This window comes from Stenella coeruleoalba (genome assembly GCF_951394435.1).
Source record: "Stenella coeruleoalba genome assembly, chromosome: 4".
Lineage (NCBI taxonomy): Eukaryota > Metazoa > Chordata > Mammalia > Artiodactyla > Delphinidae > Stenella > Stenella coeruleoalba.
The window spans coordinates 104,170,440-104,197,859 of record NC_137149.1 but is presented as its reverse complement, the minus strand read 5'-3'; the positions used below and the strand labels follow the sequence as shown (position 1 = coordinate 104,197,859).

The 27,420-nt window shown below is 39.4% G+C and overlaps 1 protein-coding gene across 4 annotated transcripts in view; it reads right to left on the bottom strand.

Moving 5' to 3' along the window:
• SHROOM3 (shroom family member 3) overlaps positions 1-26,852 on the bottom strand; it is a 313,272-nt gene extending 286,420 nt beyond the window's left edge. For 2 of the 4 annotated variants that reach the window (XM_079920714.1, XM_079920716.1), the window contains exons 1-2: positions 26,641-26,852; positions 25,938-26,381 (exon numbers count right to left, since the gene is read on the bottom strand). In XM_079920714.1, the coding sequence (XP_079776840.1) occupies positions 25,938-26,105 (168 nt within the window). In that variant the 5' untranslated portion in view covers positions 26,106-26,381; positions 26,641-26,852. Of the gene's footprint in view, positions 1-25,937; positions 26,443-26,640 lie in introns of those variants that run through there. The other 2 variants (XM_079920715.1, XM_079920718.1) reach the window with 2 other exon arrangements.
• Between the last annotated feature and the right edge of the window lie 568 nt (positions 26,853-27,420).

Genomic DNA, 27,420 nt, shown 5'->3' with positions numbered 1-27,420 from the left:
CAAGTGACAGAGTTCAGAGGTGAGCCCCAAAATTCTGACTCAGGAGCTGGTGCTCTTAATCGCTATGCTAAGCCAGATTTCACGTAAAAGAGAAGGATGCCTCTGGATATGTCCATTCCTAAATAAGCTATTTTTATTGATTTGAAGACAAATGGAGAGAGTATTTTATATCTTATACCTAAGTTAAAGTCACTTTGGAACTTATATAGCCCTCAATACTTTTCCTTGGGTAATATTAAAAAGTTGTCTCGGGGGCTTCCATGGTGGCGCAGTGGTTGAGAGTCCGCCTGCCGATTCAGGCGACACGGGTTCGCGCCCTGATCTGAGAGGATCCCACATGCCGCGGAGCGGCTGGGCCCGTGAGCCATGGCCGCTGAGCGTGCACGTCCGGAGCCTGTGCTCCGCAACGGGAGAGGCCACAGCAGTGAGAGGCCCGCGTACCGCAAAAAAAATAAATAAATAATAAATAAATAAATAAAAGTTGTCTCTTTTTAATAATCCAGAAGAGTCATATACACACAATTTCTAAATTCAAATATAAAAATTCTAATGATAATGAGTTAGAAGTATGCCTTGATATTGTGACAAATATACAAGTTAATCACTTTAATCCTCACAGGAAACTTGTAAGTTAGAAGGAGCTGGTACATTACCCATACTTTACAGATGAGAACACAGAAGCCAGGAGACATTGAGGACAAGCTAGATTGCGAGGCCATGAGGAGGAACCTTGGATATCAACTGCAGGGCCCCCATCTCCCTTTACACCACTCTTATTGCCGCTCAGAGAAGTCAAGTATGCTGCAACCCCAGAGCCAGCATTTGTTCAACTGTCACGACATCACTTTAGCCAAAGCACAGAGAAGATGCAATGCAGTTAGAAGGAAGATTTTACAGTTTTCCGTGCCTTGGCCTGGATAGCATCGTGACTCACAAAGCGAAAAGTGGATCATGGCACCATATCTGGCTGCGTGAGAGTTTCCTCCATTGATTTTTTTTCTCCATCTACTGCTCCAACTTGATCCTGTTTAGTGAATGAGTCTGACGGAAAACCCAAGCCTGCATAAAAAGCTCCCTGCTGACGCTCTGTCACAGCCGCTCAACCTAGGCTCCCAGGAACTTGGGCAAGCGGAAGAATCCTTTGTCTTCAGACTATGACAAGAGTGGAAAAAAATCCCAACTATTTGGCTGTGTAGCATCATTCGAGCATGCCTTAATGGGGAAGGTCTAATGAGGAATGCAGCCTTTGAAAAATCGAGCTTTAACAACTCCCAGAGCATTCTCACTGTACAATTCTACACCATTATCATTAATAGGATTCAAACTACAAATCAGAGATTATGTTACTATTTTACCCAGTTTGATGGCCACGGATGCTTCTTTTCTTTACTGGTTATGTTCAAAGAGATCTTGGCCTGTTATTATAATCAAATGTGCCGGAGAAAACATCCCTATTCTTCATGGATTCTATGGTGGTAGCAGGAATAAGAGAATAAAAGAAAAGCCAATTTTAAACTACCAAATGAACCGCAGCTGCTCCAGGCCCCTTCCAATCCCCCCTTCCTCTCCTGTTATTGACCTAGTAATGGATTCATGTTCTTGAGCTTAACTCAACTTTCAGAGGGGAGCTGGGCCTAAAACCAGTTGGAATGGTTTTTGAAGGTACCCAGAGGTCCTTTCCAAACACAGGGCACAGGTTTCTGGCAGGTAAAATTCACTTATATTTCCTCCTCTATAATTTCTCCCAAAGCAGTTCAAGAGCATTCACCTCCAACACTGTACTCCGTGCATGGTTAAAATGTTTCCAGTTAAAAAGAAAGAAAAAAAAAAGACAAGGACGTCTAAAATACTTCAAAAGTGTGTGTGTGGTGGGAGATTTATACGGTCTGTGTATTATATCTCAATAAAATTGTTACTGTTTTTAAGCATATGTGTAGTTGGGAAGGGGAGAGGATGGATAAACATGACTGAATATAGAATACTGCTGATTTTAAAAGGCATCACTAAGAGTGTGGGTAATGGGAAGTTAATGCTTAATGAGGGTAGTTTCAGTTGTGGAAAATGAAAAAGTTCCGGAGATGGGTAGTGCTGATGGTCGCACAATAATATGAATGTACTTAATGCCACTGAATTGTACACTTAAAAAATGGTTAAAATGGTAAATATTACGAGTTATATATTTTACCACAATAAAAGTCATCATTGTTTTTAAATTAACAAAAACCATTACTACATCAAGACTACATGTTTATTGTAGAAACCTTAGAAAAAGAAATGAAAAAAGAGGAAAATATAAATCCCTTAAAATCCCATTATCTGGACACAACCATTTTTTAGTACCTTTGTATATACAGCCTCCAAAATTTTGTCAGAAACATATAAGTAAATAAAACTGGGGTTGTACTAGGTGTATTATTTAGCAATAATTTTGCTTCTCACTCAAAAAACAAATATATGTATATATATATATCTCTTTCCATGCTTAGATAGACAGATTACACGTACAGTTGGCCTTTCATATCTGCAGGTTCAACCAATCATGGATCAAAAATATTAACAAAAAAGATTCCAGAAAGTTCCAAAAGGCAAAACTTGAATTTGCTGCATGCTGGCAACTATTTGCATAGTATTTACATTGTACTTATAACTATTCACATATTATTTACATCATATTAGGTATTACATACACCTTAGATGTACATACACCTTAGATGATTTTTTTCTTTTCTTTAGGATAAACCCAGAGTTATATAATTGTTGAGTATGCACATTTTTAAGAGTTAGTACTTGGTGCCCTCCTGAAAAGACTGAACCAATTTGTATTCCCATGGAAAATGTGTGAAATTACTACCACCAAGTGCATGTTGTTACTCTTCCTCATCTTTTTCAGAATTAGAGGAATTTAAAAAGTTTTTAGTGAAATAAGTCAGGCAGAGAAAGACAAAACTGTATGTTTTCACATATATGTGGAATCTAAAAAGCAAAACAAATGAACAAATGTAACAAAACAGAAACAGACTCACAGATGTAGAGAAGAAACTAGTGGTTACCAGAAGGGAATGGGGGAGGGAGAGGGGGCAAAACAGGTGAAGGGGATTTTTACAAACTCCTAGGTATAAAATAAATAAGTTACAAGGGTGTAATGTACAGCACAGAGAATATAGTCAATATTTTACAATAACTTTATATGAAGTATAATCTATAAAATATTGACTTACTATTTTGTACACCCGAAACTAATATAATATTGTGAGTCAACTACACTTCAATTTTTTACAATTCTATCTCATTTAAATCTTTATTTCTTTAAATACTAAGGAGAATAAATGCTTTTCCTAGATATTCCAAAACTCCCTGTTATTCTTTTCTTGTGAATTGCATGTTCATGTCCTTTCCCAATTTAGCTTTTGTGGGGGTTTTTTCCTTATTTGTACGTAAGAGTTCTTTTATATTAAGGATCTTACCCTTATCCTATCTTTTATCATATCATTTTAGCTTATGGAGCTTCTGCCATGTAAATATTTTCAATTTTTTCATAGTCAGATCTGTTACCCTTTCTTTCCCTTATAATATTTGTCTTTGGCTGTCGTACTTTCCTTCCTCCAAATAATAACAATATTATCTATATTTTAAAGCGTGACATAATAAAGGCCATATATGAAAAACTCACAGCTAACATCATACTCAATGGTGGAAGACTGAAAGAAAGCTTATCCTCTAAGATCAGTAATAAAATAAAGATGCCCACTTTCACTACTTCGGCATAATATTGGAAGTTTTAGCCAGAGCAAATAGGCAAGAAAAAGAAATTAAAAAACATCCAAACTGGAAATGAAGAAGCAAAATTATCTCTATTTGCAGATGACTGACCTTAGATGTAGAAAACCCCAATGGTCTCACACACACACACACACACACACACACACACACACACAGAACTAATAAACAAATTCATCAAAACTACAGGATACGAAATCATTGTACAAAAATTAGTTGTGTTTCTATGCCTAGCAGTGAACAATCCAAAAAGGAAATTAAGAAAACAATTCCATTTACAACAACGTCAAAAAGAAAAAAATATTAGGAATAAACTTAACCAAGGAGGCAAAAGACTATACACTGAAAACTGAAAAACATTGCTCAAAGATTAAAGAAGACATAAATAAATAGAAAAACAGCCCATGTTTGTGTATTGGAAGACTTAGTCTTATTAAAATGTCAATACCACCCAAAGAGAACTATACATTCAATGCAATCCCTATCAAAATCCAAGAATTTTTTGCAGAAAAGTCCAACCTAAAATTCATGTGGAATCTCAAAGGACCCCAAATAGCCAAAAAAAGTCTTTAAAAAAACAACAAAGTTGTAGGTCTCACAGTTCTAGGTTTCAAAACTTACTACAAAGCTATAGTAATCAAAACAGTGTTGTCCTGGCATACAGACAACCATATAGACCAATGGAATAGAATAAACAGCCTAGAAATAAACTCTTACATATACACCCAAATGATTTTCTACCAGGGTGTCAGGACCATTTAATATTCAAAAGACAGTCTTGCCAATATATAGTATTGGAAAACCTGGATATTCACTTGCAAAAGAATGAAGTTGGACCCTTACTTTACACCATATACAAAAATTAACTCAAAATGGATCAAATAATTAAATGTAAGAGCTAAAACTATAAAACTCTTAGAAGATGCAAAGGAAAAGCTTCATGATATTAACTTTGGTAATGATTTCTTGGATGGGACACCTGAAGTGTATGCAACAAAAGAAAAAATTGTGTGCTTCATCAAAATTAAAAACTTTTGTGCATCAAAGGACACTATCAGCAGAGTCAAAATGCAACCCACAGAATGGGAGAAAATATTTGCAAACCATATATCTGATAAGGGATTAATATTCAGAATATATAAAGAACTCTAAAACAACAACAGCAAAACAATCCAATTTAAAAATGGGCAAACAACTTGAACAGACATTTCTCCAAAGAAGATATACAGATGGCTAACAAGCTTGTGAAAAGATACTCAACATTGTTAATCATTAGGGAATGTAATCAAAACCACAATGAGATACCACTTCACACCAGTTATGTGGGCTATTATATAAAAGAAGGAGGAGGGGAAGGAGAAGAAGAAAATAACAAGTCTTGTGAAAGAGGTGGAGAAACTTGAATCCTTTGTGCATTACTGGTGGGTAATGCAGCTGTGGAAAACAGTATGGCATTTCCTTAAAAAATTAAACATAGAAAATAAAGCATTTTTCAGTTACAAAAAAAATAAAGCATTTTTCCAGTTTCCCATAGAACTACCATGTGATCCAGCAATTCCACTTCAAGGTATATACCCCCCCAAAATTGAAAGAAAGTATAATGGACTGATTGTGTCTCCCCCCACCCCCAAATTCATACCCATGCCTATATTTGGCATTAGGAAGTGATTAAGGTTAAGTGAGATTATAAGAATGAGGACCTGGTGTGATAGAAGTAATGTCCTTATGAGAAGAGACACCAGAGAGCTCCCTCTCTATTCCATCTCTGTCTCTAAGTCAGGAAGAGAGCTTTCACCAGAAACCAAATTGGCCAGAAACTTGATCTTGGACTTCCAGCCTTCAAGGACTGTGAGAAAACAAATTTATGTAGTTTAAACCAGCCAGTATTTTGTTATGGCAGTCCAAGCAGACTACGACAAAAGGCACTCGAGCAATATTTGTACACCTATGTTCATAGCAGCACTATTTACAATAGCCAAAAGGTGGAAACAACCCACATGTCCATCAACAGATGAATGGGTAAACAAACTACAATGGAGTATTATTCAGCCTTAAAAAGGAAGGAAATTCTGACACATGCTACAGGAAGGATGGACCTTGAAGACATTAATGATAAGTGAAATAAGCCACAGAAGGACAAATACTGTATGATTCTACTTATATGAAGTACCTAGAGTAGCCAAATTTATAGAGGCAGAAAGTAGATTTGGGGGACGAGGAAAATGGGGAGCTGTTTAATGGGTACAGAGTTTCAACTTGGGAATATAAAAAATTGTGGAGATGGACGGTGGTGACTGTTGCACAACAAGGTGAATGTACTTAACGCTGCTGAAATGTACAGCTAAAAATAGTTAAAATGGAAACGTTTGTTATGCATATTTTACCATATTCAAAAAAATTTGAAGTGTGCTTGCTAAAAGAATCTAAACAATACAGAAATACATGAAGTAAGCTTAGGAAGTAAATTTATTTCATTATTTTATATGTAAACCTTTAATTCATCTGGTTTTATTTTGGTGTTAGGAATGAAGTGGATCCAGGTTTTATCTTTCCTGATCACAGTATTATTGTTAAATAATCCTTCCTCCCCCATCACCCCTACTAATTTAAAGTTTCTCTTTCATCACATACTAATTCTTATCTATGTAGTGGATCTATTTCTAAATTTTCTATTTTGTTCCATGGTGCCACTGGCCAGTCAATTTGTTCCTGCCTCACAGTTTAAAGTATCACACTTTAAGGTGTAATTTATATGATATAAAATGCACAGATCTTCAGGATACAATTCAATGAGTTTTGGCAAATGCATACATACACATAGCCCATACCACTATTAAGATATAAAATATTTCAATCACCCAAAAAGAAGCTTTGTGCCTCAGTCAGTCCCCAGCCATCCCCATCACAGAAACAACCATTTTTCTGATTTCTTTCACTGATGATTCATTTTGCCTGTTCTAAAAATTCATGTAAATGGAATAATTCAATAGGTACTCCCCCGTGTTCTACCTTTCTTCACTCAGCACAGTGTTTCTGTAGTTTATCCATGTTGTTGCACGTACCAGTAATTTATTCCTTTTTATGGTCGAGCAGTATTCCATTGTGCAGATGTGCCACAATTTCTTTACCCATTTCCTATTGTCAGATATTTAGATCGTTTCTAGTTTGGAGCTGTTATGAGTACAACTGTTACAAACATTCCTGTACAAGTCTTTATATAAACATACATTTTCATTTTCCTTGGAGGACCATACTTTTAAATTACTATAGCTTTATAATAAGTATTAATATTTACTACAGACATTCTTCACTCATTATTTTTATGTTTTCTTTCTTAAAATGGGCTATTTTTACATTATTCTGTCAAAACATGCCTTTGGGAATTTTTGGAATTTGATAGATTAGTTTAAGAAAAACTAACATCTTGATAACATTTAATCTTCCCATTCCAAAACATGTTACATTTTTCCATTTGGTCAGGTCTTCTTTTACGTTCCTCAATAAAGTTTTAAAATTTTTATCAAAAAGTGCTGCACATTTCTAGCTAAGTTAATTCCTAGGTAGTTTTATTTTTTTATTACTACTGAAAATTGGTACCTACCCAACCCCCCACCCCCCGCCCATTATTTTTTCTTATTATTACTACTTTTCCACAGGAGGGATCTCGGTTTCTTTTTTAAATTATCTTGTATCCAGCCACCTTACTGAATTTTTCTTCTAGTTATTCTATTATGAACTATTTTAAACATTTACTTTGTGGAGGGTTTCTTTCTCTGAAGAAAATGGAAAGAAAATTATCTCTTTCTAAAGCCCTGCTGGATTGCTTTCCAATCCTGCTTTCATTGTCACACTCCCTTATAATCAGTTATTTGACCTACCAGCAACCCCAACCAGCATCTCCTTTCTTTTGTGTCGACTATAAAACTTCAGGGAAGTCAACTGTCAATAGGAAAGTGACTTATACCTTTCAAGAACACATTTTGAATTAAGTCTAGTGCATATGAGAGCTAGAGTCTATAACAGAAAAACAATAGGTTGTTGTTGATTGTTAATTACACAAGTATCCATCATCTTTTTTCCATGAAGAAGCAGCCACTACACATTAGTAACAAACATGTAAACGTTCACCATAGATCCCTTGGATCTGAGACAATTTTGATCAGCAGATACTGGAATGGAGGATGATAGCAAGGACTTTTGTAGACATTTGAGAGACTCTTCTCCCATATGTTATGGGTCCCCACAAGAAGTCAGAGTGGACAGCCAGGAAAGTTACCATGGGGCAGAGAGAGCAACTGGGCATCATCCGTGGTCAAGAGGCTCCTGCTCTCAGGTGGCTCATGCCTCCCACATGGCTTCATAAAGTATGGCCCTTGTAAAATGCCCACATGGCTTCATAAAGATGGCCCTTGTAAAATGCTTCCTCACCCCTCACTCTGAAATGCTTCTTTTCCTTCTTTATAATCTAACCAGTTCAGCAGCTTACTCACCTTTATAACCTCCAAAGGGGTGAAACTTCACTGATTTCCATATCTCAATGAACACAAATTTCTCATACTCGATTGTTAGCACCCCTCCTCTTCTGCAGTATTAACATTTTTTCTGTTGCAATGTTAAATGCCTTTGTGTCCTCAAACTCCACTAAAGAATGAAATTCTATCCTCAGCAATTTAGCAAAAACTTCCATATTTTACATTACTCTGCTTTCCCAGGACACTGCACCTTTATTTCTCAAAACATGAGCAGAATTAAACAGATTTAAGACCCTGACATCTGACAACAAGGAAGGCACTCTTCCTTCAGAGAAGATCCTAGAATCCACTGCCTAGGTCCTCTGAACGTGCCATATCAGGTCTCATTTCCTAAGTTCTCTTATTTTTTTTCTCTTCTTTTTAAATTGAAATATAGTTGATTTACAATGTTGTGCTAATTTCTGCTGTACAACAAGTGACTCAGTTATACACATATATACTTTTTTTTAATATTCTCCTAAGTTGTCTTCTGAACAACTTTTTAGATTGTCGTCATTCCCTAAATCATCAGGGCACTGCAATGTTGTTTAGAGCTTCATTTTTGTCATCTTCCTCTACTACTTTAAATTTCAGTTAATGAAATCAATACTAAATGCTGAACATGGTGAGTAATATCTATTTTGTGATTCTTCCTTATTTTCTTTCTCCTTTTTTGTTTCTTCTGCTTTTTATTACCAGAATAAAAGTGGGGTTTTTTCTTTACAATTCAATGATTTTTAATATAAAGGTGTGCACTCATCACTGCCATCTACCTTCAAAACATTTCCACCACCTCAAAAAGAAACTTTGTACCATTTACTGTTACTCTCCATTCCCATCCCTAGCCTTAGGCAACCATTAATCTCCTTTCTGTCTCTATAGATCTGCCTCTTCTGGACACCTCACATAAATGGAATTACATAATGTGTGTTTTATTGTGTCTGGCTTCTTTAACTGAGCTTAATACTTTTTTTTTTTAACATCTTTATTAGGGTATAATTGCTTTACAATGCTGTGTTAGTTTCTGCTTTATAACAAAGTGAATCAGTTATACATATACATATGTTCCCATATCTCTTCCCTCTTGCATCTCCCTTGAGCTTAATACTTTTGAGGTTAATCCATGTTGTAACATGTATCAGTATTCAGTTCCTTTTTATTGCTAAATAGTATTCTGTCATATGGCTAGACCATGTTTTGTTTAACCAGTTGGTGGGCATTTGGATTTTTTCCACTTCATGGCTATTGTGAACAATGCGGCTATGAACATCTGAGTATGTCTTTGTATAGACACACGTTTTCATTTCTCCTGGGTATATACTTCAAAGTATAATTGTTGGGTGATATGGTAATTCCGTATTTAAGAAACTGGCATCTGTTTTTCCAAAGTGGCTGCACTGTTTTACATTCCCACCAGCAATGTATGGAAAGGTATATTTTTAACGTCTATGAAATGACGGCATAAATAGGACAAACCAAGGAATTTTGACTAAGAAGAGTGCATCTTTTACCCTGCTTGAGAGATGGGAGGTTGGGAGAGGATTCTCTCCTGTACTACTTTCTGAATCTATTTTCTGTTCCACAGGCCCCCTGGACCTAGAGTGGGCATGAATGTGCTCAGCAATCAATGCCATGGGGTTAAAATGAACATTGACTTGCCAAGACCTCCTTCATTATAATGAAATGCCCCTCCCTGTGCTCACATACACAAAAACACAATTTTTAAAAAATGTTTGTTAATTCCCACTGATGCAAAGAAGCAAATACTTATCTTCCTTTCCATCTCTTTTTTTGATAGCATATATGTTTATTGCTTGCTCTATTACTCAGAGTTCAGACTGCTATAAAAGTGCTTTAACTGAAGGAGGGAACAATGCCTTTGACATTATTATATTCAAATAAGAACGTAGAAAAGAGAAGACTGGAAGCATATTTAGTTTCCTTTGAGCTGCCAATTTCATATAGCTGACAACATGAATTACATTACATAAAATCTATTCATTATTCTAGCCATTCAAGAGCAACTTGAGGTTTAAGGCAGACTAATGGCTGTCACATGAAGCTACTGCTTGTCAGTCTTCAGTGAACTCAAGCAAAAAACAAGGAAATTGGGAACGGACAACATAGGGAGTCAAAGAATATTCATACTGTGGGGAAACCGCTCCAAAAGAAAAGAAGCTTCTTGTATTGAATTTGGCAGTGGTACAAGTTACACCAGGAAACTGCATTTCTGTGTTGAAAAGTTATTGTGTTATTTTGGGGTTGGGATGGGCTGGAAATCATTTTACTGCTTATTTAGGTGCCAAACTTCATACCATTGACAGGTTATACTGTCAAATATTCTGGACTTCAAAATATGTTGTTCATTTTTCTTCTTGTGTTATGTTTATAGAATGAATTGAGAAAGAAAATAAGCAACATAAATAAAATTCCTGAAAAGAACCTATGCACAGAGGCCCCCCACAAAAATCAGACAGAAAAAAAAAATCTTCTGTCTGTTCTGCTCATGGGGCCCCATTTTCCTTAACCACTAAGCTACATAACCTACAGAATAAAAGAACCCAAAGAACAAAAGAGAAACTGGATTCTCCTCTCAGAGGGGAGGGGAAAGTCTCTTGGTGCTTGACTGATACAGAAAAAAAGAAATAAGGATGAAAACAGTGAGACTTATCAACGAATTCAATGGAGAAAAAAGAGAAAGGCAAGCCCATCCGCAAGAGGGCAGAAGATGAAAGAGAGAATTGCAAAACATCATATCTAGGAATGAATTTCTCCTTTACTTAGCACCCAAGAAAATATTAGGTCTAAGAAAGTATGGGATTCCTCCTGCTTGAATTTCAGAGCAGAGTAGAAAGAGATCTATTGTACATTAGATTTTAGGTTCTAGCTTTCACTTAGCAAGCATCCTCTAAATGGTGGTTATCTTGGCTTGGGTTTCCCCAAGCAGACTCTGAGACGAGAATTCAAATGCAAGGAGTTTCACTGGGAAGTAAAGAAAACTGAGAGGGAAGTGGGCAAAGGAGGCAGGGAAAGGAAGGCAGTCACATTTTCAAGCCAGCTACAACCGTGGGCAGCTCCAGGAGCTAGTGGAAAACATGCACCTCACTGTTATCCCATCCAACGGATGAGGGAGTTGGACTGGTCACCTTCCGACTTCACTCAGTCACGGGTGGAGGGCTGCTCCCAGAGTCATTAACCAAAGGGGAGGCAAAAGAAAGTCCATAAGTGAAGAAATGCAGATGCTGACAGTTGGAAGTCAAGCCTCTGTGCACAGCAGCGAAAGGTGAGGGAATGTGGGTGTGGCCATGCCTGGGTCAGCTTCAAGTGGTATAAAAACAACCAGGGAACAAACACCTCCCTCTTTGGGTGCAGGGACCTTGTTTGCTGTTGTTTCCCAATTCTGTCGTATTTTAGGCATTCAGTAAATAATGTGTTAACTAAATGTGTTAGTGAATGCATGAAATAGCTTTAAATCCTGGCTCCATCATTTGTGAAAAACCTCTTTGCTCATACATAAAAACAAACCTTGGGGCTTCCCTGGTGGCGCAGTGGTTAAGAATCCGCCTGCCAATGCAGGGGATGCGGGTTAGAGCCCTGGTCCAGGAAGATCCCACGTGCCATGGAGCAACTAAGCCCCTGCGCCACAACTACTGAGCCTGCGCTCTAGAGCCCACGAGCCACAACTACTGAAGCCCATATGCTTAGAGCCCGTGCTCTGCAACAAGAGAAGCCACCGCAATGGGAAGCCTGTGCACCACACACAAGAGTAGCCCCAGCTCGCTACAACTAGAGAAAGCCCGTGCGCAGCAACGAAGACCCAATGCAGCCAAAGATAAATAAATAAAAATAAATAAATTTTTAAAAGACCTCATTCTACGAAATAATAAATGACATAACCTAAGATAGCGCCTGACCCACAGCGGGAACTGAGTAAATGTAGTTATTATGTATCGATTTCCTTCTTTCTGCCGTGCAGTCCTCCCTCCTTTATTTTGCTTTTCTCTCATAGAAAGGAAAGGTGGCTGTAGCATTTGATAGTGCCCTAGTTCAGAAATTTGAGAAATTTGCAATGTATCTTGACCCAGTGGAAGGGCCCACACCAACGGTTTCTTCTTAAAGGTCAAATTCATTGACTTACATATGTAGGGGAAGCTGTGATAGCAGTTCTTTCAAGAGAGGGCCAACACTTATTTAATTGTAAGTTTTGAGCCAAGAGCACCACTATGCAACTACGAATGCAATCCTGAAGAATGACACTAATTCTTTTAACCTGCCTGCTGCTTATATTGAGGTCAATGGATGACTTTTTTTTTTTGACCTGATGCTCATCAGTAATTACTCCAAAGTGAAAATATGAAAAAAAAAAATCAAGGACTAATATGAAAGTGTCAGGTATTTTCTGCCTTCTTATTCCCCAAATTCACTCACTCTCATACTCTTTTAATGTTTTATCTCAACACTAAACATGTGTATTTCTTTCTAGAACCCAGCCAGATCTCAGGTCTGAATTCCAATAGCTCATTTCCCAGTTTCCATGAAACAAGGCCTGAAAAATGTGAACTTCTCAGAGGACTGCACACAAGAAGATAAAAGCTTAAATTACACCCGTACAACTTCCTCCATTAAAATTTATAACTTTTCAAAGGAAAAGAGTAAGTCAATTAGTTCTAGAAATCCAATCTTTCTTCTTACCTTCCAACAAATGTGTGGCTCAGGATCTAATTTAATACCCAAAGTGCTAGGCACTTAGTCCAACTAACCTGAAGAGTGCTTATTCCACTTAACTTGCCTGTGTTTTGAGATCTGTTTAAAATGTTGACATCTTTAGAGTTCTAGGATCTGTCTAAACTACATTTCCAGGAGCCAAGTAAAGGTGAGGGTTGAGGCCAGTTGATGGACGCTCCTCCATGAAAGAACATTTGTTGTGCTGCTGAGCTTATAACCAGGTCTCTTCACCAAGTTGGGGGGCATGAACTTGAAGCCTCTCAGAAAATCAGTCCTCTACCAGTTTGAAACTCAAGTCTGACTGTGATTCAAATGCAGGCTTTTTCATTGACCCTGCCTGGGGTCAAACCTTTATCTTTCCTTCCTTCACCCTTTGCAGCCTTTTCCTCCTCACTTTCCCTTTCAGTGCTATATTTTATCCTCAATGTTTCTGAAAAGCACAGTGGGTTAAATGAGATAGTGCATTAGTTTCCTATTGCTGCTGTAACGAACTACCACGGACTTGGTGGCTTCAAATAACAAAAATTTATCATCTGACAGCACTGGAGGTCAGAGTCCAAAATGGGGTTTATTGGACTAAAATAAGATTTCAGCTGAGTTGTGTTCTTTTTAGAAGCTCCAGAGGGGAGTCTTTTCCTTGCCTTTTCCAGCATCTCGAGGTCACCTGCATTCCTTGGCTTGGGCCCTACATCATTCTGACATCTGCTTCCATCTCTCTCCTCTCCAACTAGTCTGATCCCTATATAAACTGGATCCAGCCCCTGTTAGCTTTAAACTGGTTAGTGTTCATTTAGTCAATTAGTGTTTCTCCTGGGGTAACAGGCTTGATTTGAGGGTTAAGGTTTTATCATGGCTTAACGATGTGATAGAGTGTATCCAGCCCAAGAGGTAAGCCCTAGGGTTTAGGTTAGTGAGAGGGGGAAGTTTAAGTCAATTGAGGAGACAAGGGCGTGATAGAAAAGCAAAGGCAAAGATGATGACTGTGCATGGAGATGAAAACACAATATCTCAGCTGAAAAACAACAATCGGAGAGGTCAAATGAGACCAAGGTTAGAACCTGACAGAAATAAAAGATAGCAGGAAGCAGAGCCTGGGAAAGTGGGAGGAGTCCAGTTTAATTCTTGAGGTTGATATCTCAGTCACACCCCTCATTTCATGGTGCAAGTGACCTTCAAGATACCATTGAGCTGCCTGACTTTTCCACACAGTTCACACATCCCACTTCTTCCCCCAGAAATCGTGACATGGGCCGAAGTAGATGGAAGGATTCTTTGGAACTATAAAATGACAATGCAGTTTTTACTTTAAAAGGTATTTCTTAGGCTTAAAGTTTAAAAGGTCTTCGATCAGCCCCTAACTACTTTTATGACCTTAAGCAATCTTCCAGTTTCCTCATCTATAAAGTGGAATTAATAATAGAATCCGTACCTCACAGAGTTTCGTGACGCTTATGTGAACTAACATGCCAGTTACAGAGCAGGATCTCAGTAAAGTTAGTCATATTGCTACGACAAATCTTGTTGTCTTTAAGTGAAAAATAACCCAAGAGATCAACAGTTATGAGGTGGAGGGGGAGAACTTTCTCCCAACTAATTACAAAAAGAATATTTACTGTTTATTTATGCATAATTCCATAAATCACAATGAATTTTGACAGTTTTCTTTTGGAAGGCTCTGTCTTGTTGTACACCCAGGAAGTGCCTTAGAAATGTATGAGGGAGAGGAGAGACTGGCTTTAAGAGTCAGCATAGGGACTTCCCTGGTGGTCCAGTGGTAAAGAATCCGCCTTCCAATGCAGGGGACATGGGTTCGATCCCTGGTCAGGGAACTAAGATCCCACATGCTGTGGGGCAACTAAGCCCGTGTACCACAACTACTTAGCCTGCAAGCCTCAGCTAGAGAAGAGAAAAACCAGCACATCACAACTAGAGAGAAGCCAATGCACTGCAACAGAAGATCCCACGTTCCGCAACTAAGACCCGACGGAGCCAAAAAAAAAAAAAAAGTCAGCACAAAAAAATCACCCAGAGTTTAATTACATGCAATTGGCCCATCCCACCATAAGTAGAGAAAGAATTGTGGTGTGATGTACCCTTCCTCACACCCTGCATTTAAGTTCAGTCCAAGGTCCTTTCTACAACCTACAAGGTCCTGTCTGATCTGACCCCTGCCCCCCTTTGCATTCGATGTCATACTGCTCTCTCTCCTGCCTACTGCTATATGCTAAAAATGTGTCCTTCCCAAAATTCATATGTTGAAACCTATACCCCCAGCGTGATGGTATTTGGAGGTGGGGTCTTTGGGTGGTGATTAGGTCATGAGGGTGGAGCCCTCGTTAATGGGATCTGTGCCCTTATAAACGAGACCTCACAGAGCTCCCTTGCCCCTTCTACCATACGAGGACACAGGGAGAAGATGACATCTATGGACCAGGAAGTGGGCCCTCACGAGATATTGAATCTGCCAGTGCCTTGATCTTGGACTTCCCAGCCTCCAGAACTGAGAAATAAATTTCTGTTTATAAGTCACTCAGTCTATGGTATTCTGTTATAGCAGTCCAAACAGATACCTAATATACTGCAAAAACATCTTTCTTCATATTTCTGAAACATTCCAAGACCTTCCTACATCAGCCTAACTTATAAACCTCTTTTATATCTGATTTCTTATTTCTTATCCATCAGGTCTTAGCTCAGAAGTCATCTTATCGGAAAACTCTTCTCTAATCATCCTACTTAACGTAAACCCTGCTCCCCATACCTCTACCTAACCGATACTACCATTCTGGAACTCATCATTTTTTTTTCGTAATAACCCTGAAATTACCATATACAAACATATTTTCCACCAGTCTATTTCTACTGAACTATGAGCTCCATAAGGGCAGGGAATTATCTGTTCAGGTAGCAACTATTGGCCATGATATGGAAAATTAGCCAAGTATCATCTTTGTTATGTGAGTTGCTAATGTCTGTTTGGTACCTACTACTCTCCCACCAGTCCATAACATCATGTCATAACTAAACTTCGGATGTGTTTTGTCATTTCAAAGCATTATTATATAGTTTAATCCCTTGGATACTTATAACAACTTCATTGGGTGAGAATGTTCCATTTTTATAGATGAGGACACAGATTCAGGAAAGCTAAGTTACTTGCCCACAGTCACACAGCCAGTTAAGACTATGGTAGAGATGAAATTTGTTTATTTTCACTCCAAGCCTTAGAGTGTCTGGGATGTGTATTTTGCTACACTAGACAGCTTTGCCTAAAATGAAAAGAAAAAAGATAACATAGAAATTACAACCCCAGGGACTTCCCTGGTGGTGCAGTGGATAAGACTCCACACTCCAGCTGTGACAACGTGAGAGAGTGGCATGGACATATATACACTACCAAACATAAAATAGATAGCTAGTGGGAAGCAGCCGCATAGCACAGGGAGATCAGCTTGGTGCTTTGTGACTGCCTGGAGGGGTGGGAGAGGGAGGTTGGGAGGGAGGAATACGCGAGAGGGAAGAGATGTGGGAACATATGTATATGTATAACCGATTCACTTTGTTATGAAGCAGAAACTAACACACCATTGTAAAGCAATTATACTCCAATAAAGATGCTAAAAAAAAAAAAAAAAGACTCCACACTCCTAATGCAGGGGGCCTGGGTTTGATCCAGGTTTGGTCAGGGAACTAGATTCCACGTGCATGCCGCAACCAAGAGTTCACATGCCACAAATAAGGACCCCATGTGCCGCAACTAAGGAGCTGGCGATCCACAACTAAAGAGCCTGCCTGCCGCAACTAAGACCTGGTACAACCAAATAAATAAATAAATAAATATTTAAAAAAAAAAAAGCATTACTAAAAAAAAAAGGAAATAAGACATATATTTTTTAAAAAAAGAAATTACAACCCTATATCAATACATACATACCAAAGGGCATTAAATATAAAGGCTTTAGTTAGATCTTATAAATCTCTAAGGTAAAATGCAGTTCAAGATGGAGAAGGCTATAATGAATAGATGCATGAATAGCTGAGGAATGAAAAAATGCAGTTGATTTAGAAAAGCCTCCTCTGAAGGCAGGAAAGAACTGTCACTTCCATTCTACAGACCGAGCCACACAAGTTCTCTTTTGTGGGGATAGTCATTAGAAGAGGGGAAGAAACAGTGCTTAGATTTAGCAGAGAGTCTTTGCCTTGTTTCGTTTCATTTCGTTGAGAAGGGCCCAGGTTGTCAGAGCATAAAAGATGGATGGACTCCTGAGATGGACCGAGTGGGAAAACAGTGACTCTGCAGCTCTTTGGATCAAGATGTTTGCTGTTTGGAAGTACATCAAAGGGAGAGACGTGGACGATTCTGTCTGTGGGTTACTTAAGATCCAGAACGTCCTTTAGGGTTTTGTTTTTTTCAAAGATTGATAGAAAGTCTCGCATTATGTGTCTCCAATCACATTGTGGGTTCACTAAAATGAGACAGACAAATATTTCTTCAATTGTGTTCCCTACATAAGAGGCAGTGCCTCGGGAATCTATTACCTTTAAAAGAAAGCAGAGTTCTTACAAATGCTAAGAGCCATCTGGTACATCACCTCAGCATGCTGCTTGAATAAAAGTTAGTTCCAACAACATTGATAGGATCACAAACTTAGTTTTTATCTAAAAACACATAACCTTTAAGCAAAGTTTACATAGTTTCAAAAAGTTAAATCAAAAACACAAATTTTCTTTTCTTCCCCAATCAATTCAACAGACATTTACCAAATATTATATACGTGCAAGACATCATTAAATTGAAAATCAAACTCAACCTACTTACTTTAATTTTTTAAGCAGGGTTTTCTAGTATATACTACCCTCATCATCTTTCCAACAAAGACTTTAAAGAAGATCCCCTTTAATATTTCATTTGTCTCCCTCTTCATTAATACATCATTTTTATCATTGTTATGCATAGTTTAAGCATTGTGGATAAGAGAAAGTAAAGAAGGAAGAAAAGGAGGGAGGGAGGAAAGAAAGGCCCTCAGCTTCCAGAAGTTAGCAGCCTAACAGGGAGCTAGGAAAAGTATGAATGGCACAAGCAGAAAGCAATTAATTATTCTCTCACTAGCTGAGCTTTGCATGCACACAGACACACAGACACACACACACACACACACACACACACACAGTTTGCTATGGCAGAAACCATCTTGGCAAATAACTGAACTTTATTGTATCTCAGTTTTCTCTCTGTATAATGAGGAAGTTGGATTAGATGATTGCTGAGATTCTTTATAGCTCTAACCTCCGATAGGTCATTCAACATTTATTGAGCATTTGTTGTGTGTGAAATGCGAAGTATTTCACTAGGAGAAACGGGATATACAGCCTGAGTAAAACTCATTTGGCTTTAAAGTGATTATCATTTATTGGCCAAATGCAAACAACTACCTGTACTAGAAGATGGCACGAATAAAGGTGCTGGGAACATGAGAAGAAGGAAGACTTGATGCAAATGCAGGACGGAAGGGGATGGAAAAATGAGGGACCAAACTTATTAGTTTAAGGACAGCAGACAGATGAGGCTACCCTAGTATGAAGGGCAAGTGATGTTAAAGGAAAGAGCAAGAAAGGTAGGGAGAGAACCTCAGAAAGGACTGGCTATTTTAAAAGGTCAATAACAAGCTGATCTAGCTGGGTTCTTGGAAGGAGATGAAAAAGATGACTTTGGGATGAGCTAAACCAAACAGCCCAAGGTCTTGGGAAACGGCCTAAAAGTCAATTTCACATTGAACTCAGAAACCGGCTACCATAAACTCATAAAAGGATCCTTGTTTTAGTGCAGAAGAAATGGGTCAAGAGAGATTGTATGGCTGACGTTGGCGTGTTGAAACTGAGGATCGCTAAGGAAGCTAGAAGGTTGTAATGTGCTCAGTGTGGACAGATGGATATAGAAAATCCAGAAGTGAGGAAATCTCAACATGGTCATCCAGACGACTTAAGTATGCTCCAAAGGAGTCATTTCCTAACCTACGGGCTGTTTCTATCTCCAAGGCTTCTCACAACGTAGCAAAGCAATTCATTTCATCTTGAAAGGGCAGGTTGATTGGGCTGTTCTGGATGATTCTCTCCAGAGGAGGAATTTTGAAGAGGATTCAGGGATTATCTCATATCACTGAGGCTAGAAAAACCCAATGAGAGAATCCACTTTAAAACCTGAGTAGTGTCAGCCACCAGGAAGACAGGGGGCATAAGTTTGAGGTTAGCCTCTGATGTCATCTAGCTAACACACCCCCTTACAGAAAAAGAATGGAAAGATGGGGTTGGGATAGGGGTGGTGAGCCAAGCCTTGGTAGGGGAAGGCTGAGATTTAGATCGACAGGAAGAGGATGATGGTGGTGTAGGTGGTAGAAGCAGATTCAGAGAAGGAGGGGTAATGGCGTGGAAGATGGAACCAACAGGATTTACTAGTGAGATGACACAGAAGACAGTCCAAAGAGCAAAGATACCTCCCAGGCAGGTAGGAATCAGGAGCATTGATGACAAAGAGACAATGGCTGACCTTCAGTTCTGAAGCCCAGGATTTTTTTTTTTTAACACACACGAGAAAAAGCCTTTATTTTTTTCTACAAAGGACATCAGAGGCTAAAAACACAGGACCGGGAGACCAGGTGTGGAGCACTAAGACTCCTGTTGTAGCCAGTACTTCTCAGATACATTGTCTCCAACCCAGCCCTCTGACACATACAATTTTGGGGGGCAAGTGCAATCATTTCCAACAACAGGGCCATTCAGAAACACTTCATTTATCCAAAAGCTCTTCAGAGAGGATCTCTGCTTGACTGCTTCAAGGAGTTGTCTGCCAGCGACAGCTTTTCTGTGGTTGTCAAAGGATGGTCTAGTTGCCTCCAGGCTAATCTGTTCCAGTCGCCAATCCTCCAGAGAGCCCAGAGCATCCAAGATCCAGGAGCACCCACTGAAGTCTGGGTGGGTTTGCTTTAGGATTTCCCCCATATAACTAAAATAAGCCTCACTTTTCCTCCTCTTCTTCCCAAGGGCTGAACTGGTACACTCATACTCCTTTGTGGCTAGACTATACATTTTAGTCTTCTTCCTAGGGAAGACCATGTAAGCACATGAAGTACATGTGGAGGTTTAAATCCTTTGAAGTGCACAAAAAAGGTGCCTCTCCAGGTGGAGACACCACAACAATACTTACTAAGAAATGGTAAGTGGTCCCTCCTTTTATGGGTCTTGAACTACTTAAAGGAGTTCCTGTACCTATTTTAGGGGACCTTTATAGGACTAAGTTTTTTTTTTAACCTCTTTATTGGAGTATAATGGCTTTACAATGTTGTATTAGTTTCTGCTGTATAACAAAGTGAATCAGCTATGTCTACATATATCCCCATATCCCCTCCCTCTTGCATCTCTCTCCAATCCTCCCTATCCCACCCCTCTAGGTGGTCACACAGCACTGAGCTGATCTCCCTGTGCTATGCAGCTGCTTCCCACTAGCTATCTATTTTACATTTGCTAGTGTATATATGTCCATGCCACTCTCTCACTTCATCCCACCTTGCCCTTCCCCCTCCCCGTGTCCTCAAATCCATTCTCTGCATCTGTGTCTTTATTCCCGTCCTGCCCCTAGGTTTGGCAGAACCAGTTTTTTTTTTTAGATTCCATATATATGTGTTAGCATACGGTGTTTGTTTTTCTCTTTCTGACTTACCTCACTCTGTATGACAGACTCTAGGTCTACCCACCTCACTACAAATAACTCAATTTCGTTTCTTTTTATGGCTGAGTAATATTCCATTGTATATATGTGCCACATCTTCTTTATCCATTCACCTGTTGATGGACACTTAGGTTGCTTCCATGTATAGGACTAAGATTTTTTTTTTTGGCCACACTGTGCAGCATGCAGGATTTTAGTTCCCCAGCCAGGGATCAAACCCAGGTTCCCTGCATTGGGAGCATGGAGTCTTAACCATTGGACCACCAAGGAAATCCCAAGGACTAAGATTTTTAAAAATTGTTGTCTCTAATAAATTTTAAAACATATATAACAAAAGATTAATCCCATATTTTACCCAGATCATAGCTCTAGAAACTAGACTGAGACAAATATTTGGTAGGCAACAGTGACTGAACGGCAGAGTATGTCAAGCGCGTGGACTCTGGAGAACCAGGATGCCTGCATTCAAATTCCACCTCTAGCACTTTCTACCAGCCATGAGAGCTTCAGAAAGCTACTCAAATTCTGTGTCTTGGTTTCTCATGTATAAAACTGGCATCATAATATTACCTTCCTCATGGAGTTGTGGAAATTAAATGGGTTAACACACATGGATCTCTTCGAATAGAGATCAGCACCCAGTAAGCACTTAGTAAGTGCCAGTATTTACTGGTGGTCGTTACTGGTTGTTGTTTGTTGTTGTTCTAGTTGTTACTTGATTATGAATCCTAGGGGCAGGTGCATCCCCACAGCAGGTGGAACCACTTTTCTCAGCCACAATACGGAGTGAGTCATAATAAAATCATGCCGCCAGCTTCCTGAACTATTGAAATACTTGAGCTTCTACATACAATCCCTATTTTTTTAAAAAAGTTACCCTTTCTTTTTGAAGTTTACAGATTACAGAGGCTCTTTCCTCAACTCCACCTTTCCTTTTCAAGGACATTAAAACCCAAAGAAAGGGATTTGGAAGTGATTTCTTTTACTGCCACATTTTTGTAGCTCCTTTTTCTCCATTCATTCTCCCACCTCATTTGTACCTAAAGAAAAATGATACTTCATTCATTATACTGTCACACCTGGCAGCTTATAACTGCTTTGTATAAATGTACCTGCCTTTCATATCAAAGACTTAATGTGTACTATCCTTCCCTTCACTTACAATGGGGGTCACCCTACATTAGGGGAATAGTGAACATTTGGTGAGCAGCATATGAGCTAATGGGCACTTTCTTCATAGTCCTAGAACAAAGGTCTTGGATACACACAATCAGCCTCTAAACTTAACTTTTGTCTCATCCTTGGTATTATCTTAATTACGCGTACTTTCATCAATGTTCAAACTCCCTGTTGGTTGGCAAAATAAAGCCCTCTCCTCCCAAAGACATCCACGTTCTAATCCCTGGAACCTGTGAATATGTTAGATGACATGGCAAAGGGGAATTAAGGCTACAGACAGAATTAAGGTCATTACTCAACTGATCTTAAAATAGGGATATTATCCTGGTGGGCCCAATGTAATCCCAAGGGTACTTCAAATTGGAAGAGGGAGGCAGAAGTTAGAGATCAGAGTGATGCAATGTGAGGACTCAACCTGCCATTGCTGGCTTTGAAGATGGAGGAACGGGACCATGAGCCAAGGAATGCGGGTCGCTTCTAGAAGTTGGAAAGGGCAGGGAAACAGAGCCTCCCCTATAGCCTCCAAAAAGGAACACAGCCTTGTTGACATCTTAATTTTAGCCCAGTGAGACCTGTGTTAGACTTCTGACCTACAGAACTGTAAGGTAATAAGTTTGTGTTGTTTAAGCCACTAAGTTTGTGATAATTTTTATGGTAGCAATGGGAAACATACACGTTCCATGTCTGGAGATCTGCCTGGCATCCTCATCTCATGGGACTCTACATCCTTGCTTAGACTGCCTCCCTGCTCTGTTTTGCCTTTGCCTATTAATTCAATAGAAGTTATCGAGCACCTACCCTGTGCCAGGCTCTCTGCTAGATCTTGGAAATGCAAGATGAATAAGACATAGCCCATGCCTTTTCATTTACTCAACAAATATTTGTGTACCCGGGCCGAGTTAGATGTGGTAGAGATGAAAAGAAAATGGTCGCAGCCTTTCAAGAGGCTTTCAGACCGCTGAGAAGACAGTCAACATAAATTTTAAAATTATGATTTGGTGTAATAAATGCATGGTACTGGAGTGTAGAAGAGAGATCACCTAACCCAGCTAGATGAAGTCAGGAAAACTTCAGAGAGAGGAAGAAATGGCGCTTGGATGAATATGAGTTTGCCAGACAGACAGGATGGGGAGAGAGATTCAAGAGCTCTGAAGCAAGGTGGCACTTGACATCTGGCTAGTGGATATGAGAAACAGAATTTAAAATTGTATTTCATTTTAGTTACTTTTTTAAAATATAAATTTATTTATTTTTGGCTGCGTTGGGTCTTTGTTGCTGTGTGTGGGCTTTCTCTAGTTGCGGCGAGCAGGGCCTACTCTTCGTTGCAGTGCACGGGCTTCTTATTGCAGTGGCTTCTCTTGTTGAGGAGAGTGGGGTCTAGGCGCGAGGGCTTCAGTAATTATGGCACACGGGCTCAGTAGTTGTGGCGCACGGGCTTAGTTGCTCTGCAGCAGGTGGGATCTTCCAGGACCAGGGATAGAACCCGTGTCCCCTGCATCGGCAGGCGGATTCTTAACCACTGCGCCACCAGGTAAGTCCCATTTTAGTTACTTTTAATTGAAATGGAAATAGCCACGTGTGGCTACCATATTGGACAGAGCAGATTACGCCAGATTATACCCTTGAAAGGAAGGAGATTGTCTTCTCTTTTCTTTCTTCCACTTCTTACAGACTGGAAAGCAGATGTTGGGGCAAGTCACCTTGGACCATGCAGACGGGGCATCAGTATGAAAGTAAGAAAGTAGAAGGCACGTGGGTCCCTGACCCCTTGCAGCCATCTTTCAGTTTGACTTATGCTCAGATTGTCATGTGAGAGAGATAGAAATTCCTATATTGCTTAAGCTAATGCTATTTTGGAACTTTGTAGATCAGACAAATCTGTATCCTAATACAATGTCTCTTAGACTAATGAAAAGCAATAGTCATAATCTTTGCTAAGATTTTTTTTTTTTTTTTGAGCTCTTTCTGTGTACCAGCCCCTATGTTAGCTGTTCTAAATACACGGTCTCATTTAATCCCCACACATTCCAATAAGGGAGATAATCGTTTACCCCCATTCTGCAGATAAAATGGAGCCTTGCAGAGTGGCTCATTAGTGGTAGGATTAGGCCTGTTTGACAGGAAACTGTATTCTAGTGAGCAGATACATAATATCTTAACATTAAAGACCAGGCAAATTGAATGTAAACCAGAGTTTTAAAATGCAGAGATAATATTTATGTCTGTGGCAGACATTCTCAACTGTCTACCCGGCACCCACTCCCTCCTTCTTCCTGAAAACAGAACCTCAATTTGTTCAAATAGTGGGCAGAGACTCCTTGACATCAGGAAGGCTGTTTCTATCGCAGAACCCAGGAAAGAAGTCCTGACTGGTCTAAACTAGTCATGGTAGTCTCATTCCCCTTGGCCAATAATTGGTCTAAGGATAGGTATGTGGCACCGTTCTGGTCAACAAGATGTAAGCACAAGTTTGATAGGGAGGGTTCCAAACCAAAAGCCAAAACCAAAAGCCAAAACCCTGCCCAGAATGAAGATGCAATGCCGGAGATATGGCATCCATCTTGCAACCATGAAGACAAAAGTCTACATCGTAAAGAAGGCAGAGTGGAGAGCTAACTGAAGTTCTTGATGACAATATTGAACTGCTGCTCCTTGCCTGGACTCCAGACTTCTTGTAATATGAGAAAAACTAACCCCAGTTTACTTAGGTTACTATCAGTCGGGTTTCCAGTTACTTATAGCTGGAAGTCTTCCTAACTGATACACATATATGTATACGTATCTTTTGTTTTCTTAGGAAAGACAAGGAAAAGTCACACGGCTTACAGTGCTATTCTGCACGTCCTTGGCTGACGGCTGGAAAACAGTTCCCACTGGCTCACCCACAGTAAGCATCGTTTGTCTCTCTCAAAACACACATTTCGGTGGGATATGAAAAATAACCTTAAGTAGGTAATAGAGCGCAGGCAAAATGCATATTTACCTCTTTCCCACTCTCCAACTGAAACTAAATTTCCCCTCAACTGCAGATGTTTCTTGAGTAATGCTAAGGTGTGAAAAGCACTTATATTCTGTTGTTTTAGACTGTTAATATTCTGAAAGTTTAAAAGAAATCTCTGGGGACTTCCCTGGTGGTCCAGTGGGTAAGACCCTGCGCTCCCAAGGCAGGGCGCCCGGGTTCAATCCCTGGTCGCGGAGCTAGATCCCGCATGCCTCAACTAACACCTGGCACGGCCAAAATAAATAAATAAATAATAAATTAATGAATTTTTAAAAAATTATTTAAAAAATAAAAAATCTCTGTAATCTTTCTTAACCGCTGAAGTTTTAGAGAAAAGCAGAAACACTAAACCTAATGCACAAAAAGGAGTCATGCAATGGGTATACCTATCCACACCAAAGATATATGAAGAATTGAGGCATGTTGCAGGATGATGAAGGTTTAAAAATTGGCTTAAATACATAGATAAACAGAAGAGGCAGAAATGCTGTTTTGCCCTTGGATTATATTGAAAGCTGATTTAATTCTCCTGAGTGTGCAAAAAGCAATAAATAATATTTATGCAATCAATTATCCAGAGTTGCAAACAGATTGTAAAATATTTCGGAACGCTAGATACTTCCAGTTGAAAGGACAAAGAACAGATAGCTTTCTAGCCATAAAGGCACTCATACACAAATATACACCATGCCACTACATTAACTATGCTGTTAATCTTTAATCTGATTCATAACTGAAAAGATCATGTGGTAGCTGGTTTTATACTATTTCATTCACAAAAAGAGATTATCCATTAAACAAGCACATTTTTCCCTAGGATTTCACAGAATAAATGCGCGAGACACATTTTTCTTTCAAACACCAAGCTATGTAAAACATTTCCCGATATAATCAGAAAGGTATGAAACAGCAAATTAAGCAATATCTGGGCAATCCTCGGCATTATTCTGTGTTCTTGACAGATCTGACAAAAGTAGAAAAAGCAATTTCAATAAAGACAATATTGGAAAAAGAAACATACCTTAGAGATGATTAATGGTTCTCCATGCTCCAGGCCACCTTTCAAAGTAAAACCCCAGGGAGCTCCTCCCTGCAGGAACACTTCCAGATAAACGTACCTTCCCCTGGGGGTCCTGTTAGGGTTTAGTGTGGCACTGGTCTCATCGAAGTTCTCTGTGGTCCTCATCATGCCAAACACATGATCCCTCAAGTTAAATTTTAAATGCCTGCAGCAGATTCAAGAAAGCGGTGCTTGTATAGCACATTATCCCATCCTTCATGATCCACGCTGGCCGAAAAAGAGGTTTTCAGGAACAAATTCTTTCAGATGTAAAGGGTTCTTCCGAGCTTCACTCCAAGGTGCTGAGCCAGGAGGATTTTTCACTTCAACATTTCTGAATGTAAACTCTCCTCCTGGAATTCCCGGTTCTCACTGAAGCCCCCGAGTGGTGTATATCTCTCTACTCTGTTCAAAAAGAAACTTCTTTCAATGTCACTCTCAAGACTGCCTTTATTTCACACACACCCACACCAAAACTCTTCCAGCAGATTTTACAGAGAAACTTCAAGTCATCTTACAATGTAGTAAGAAAATTGCAAAAACTCAACTGAATCCCTCGATTCTGATTGATTATCAACCCTTTCTTCCTCTCCGAGTGAAATTTACCATTACAATAGCCCCCCCCTCTCCCCAGAAGTGGCTTTAAAAGAAAGAAAGCACTTACTATGCTTCTGCTCGCTTCAGGAGTTTCTAACTTGTCCCAAACTGAGGAGCCGTGCTAAAACTTCTTGCCTCTGTTTTTCAGCAATAAGTTCAGTTTGTTTCTTGTAAAAGAAAACAAAAAAAGTTTTTTCCAGGATGTAGAGAAAAATGGAAGAAAGCATGGTAAATTAACCTTCCCTGGAGAAAATATCCAGGAGGCAGCTCAGTGCTTTCTTTGGTCCTTTCAGTGATGGTCAGCCACCGCAGCTGCCGAGGCAGCCACTTGCCTCGTCTGAGAGAAAGAGTAAGAAAGTGAGAGGAAAATGGATCAAGGCAAACAGAGGCACCGCAACCTTTCTGCACAGTAAGCCCTGCTCTGCGGAATTCGGTTCGCCACAAAGACCTGACCAATCAAAACAGTCTTACAGCTGATAAAACGGAGACAGTTAAAAATACCATACAGATGGCTAATTAGCAAGGAGTAGAAAAATAGTTGACAGATTAGCCACACCTTGTTCCAGTTAAAGCAGAATCCCTGGGGGTGAGGCACAGACATTGACATTTTTTAAAAAACTCTGGGCAATTCTGCTGTGCAGCCAAGTTTGCAAGGAGGATTTGGTAAACATTTAAGTAAGTGTCAAGGTGGTAGCACAAGGGCTTTATTTTGTTCTTTGGAAGAAAATGCCAAGTAAAATATATGACCGGTCTCTCATCTTGAAATAGGACTCTCCAGTCAAATTTCTCCTTATTTGATTCAATACAAACAGGAGGCAGGCTTTCTTCTGTATTTTAATTGTTATCT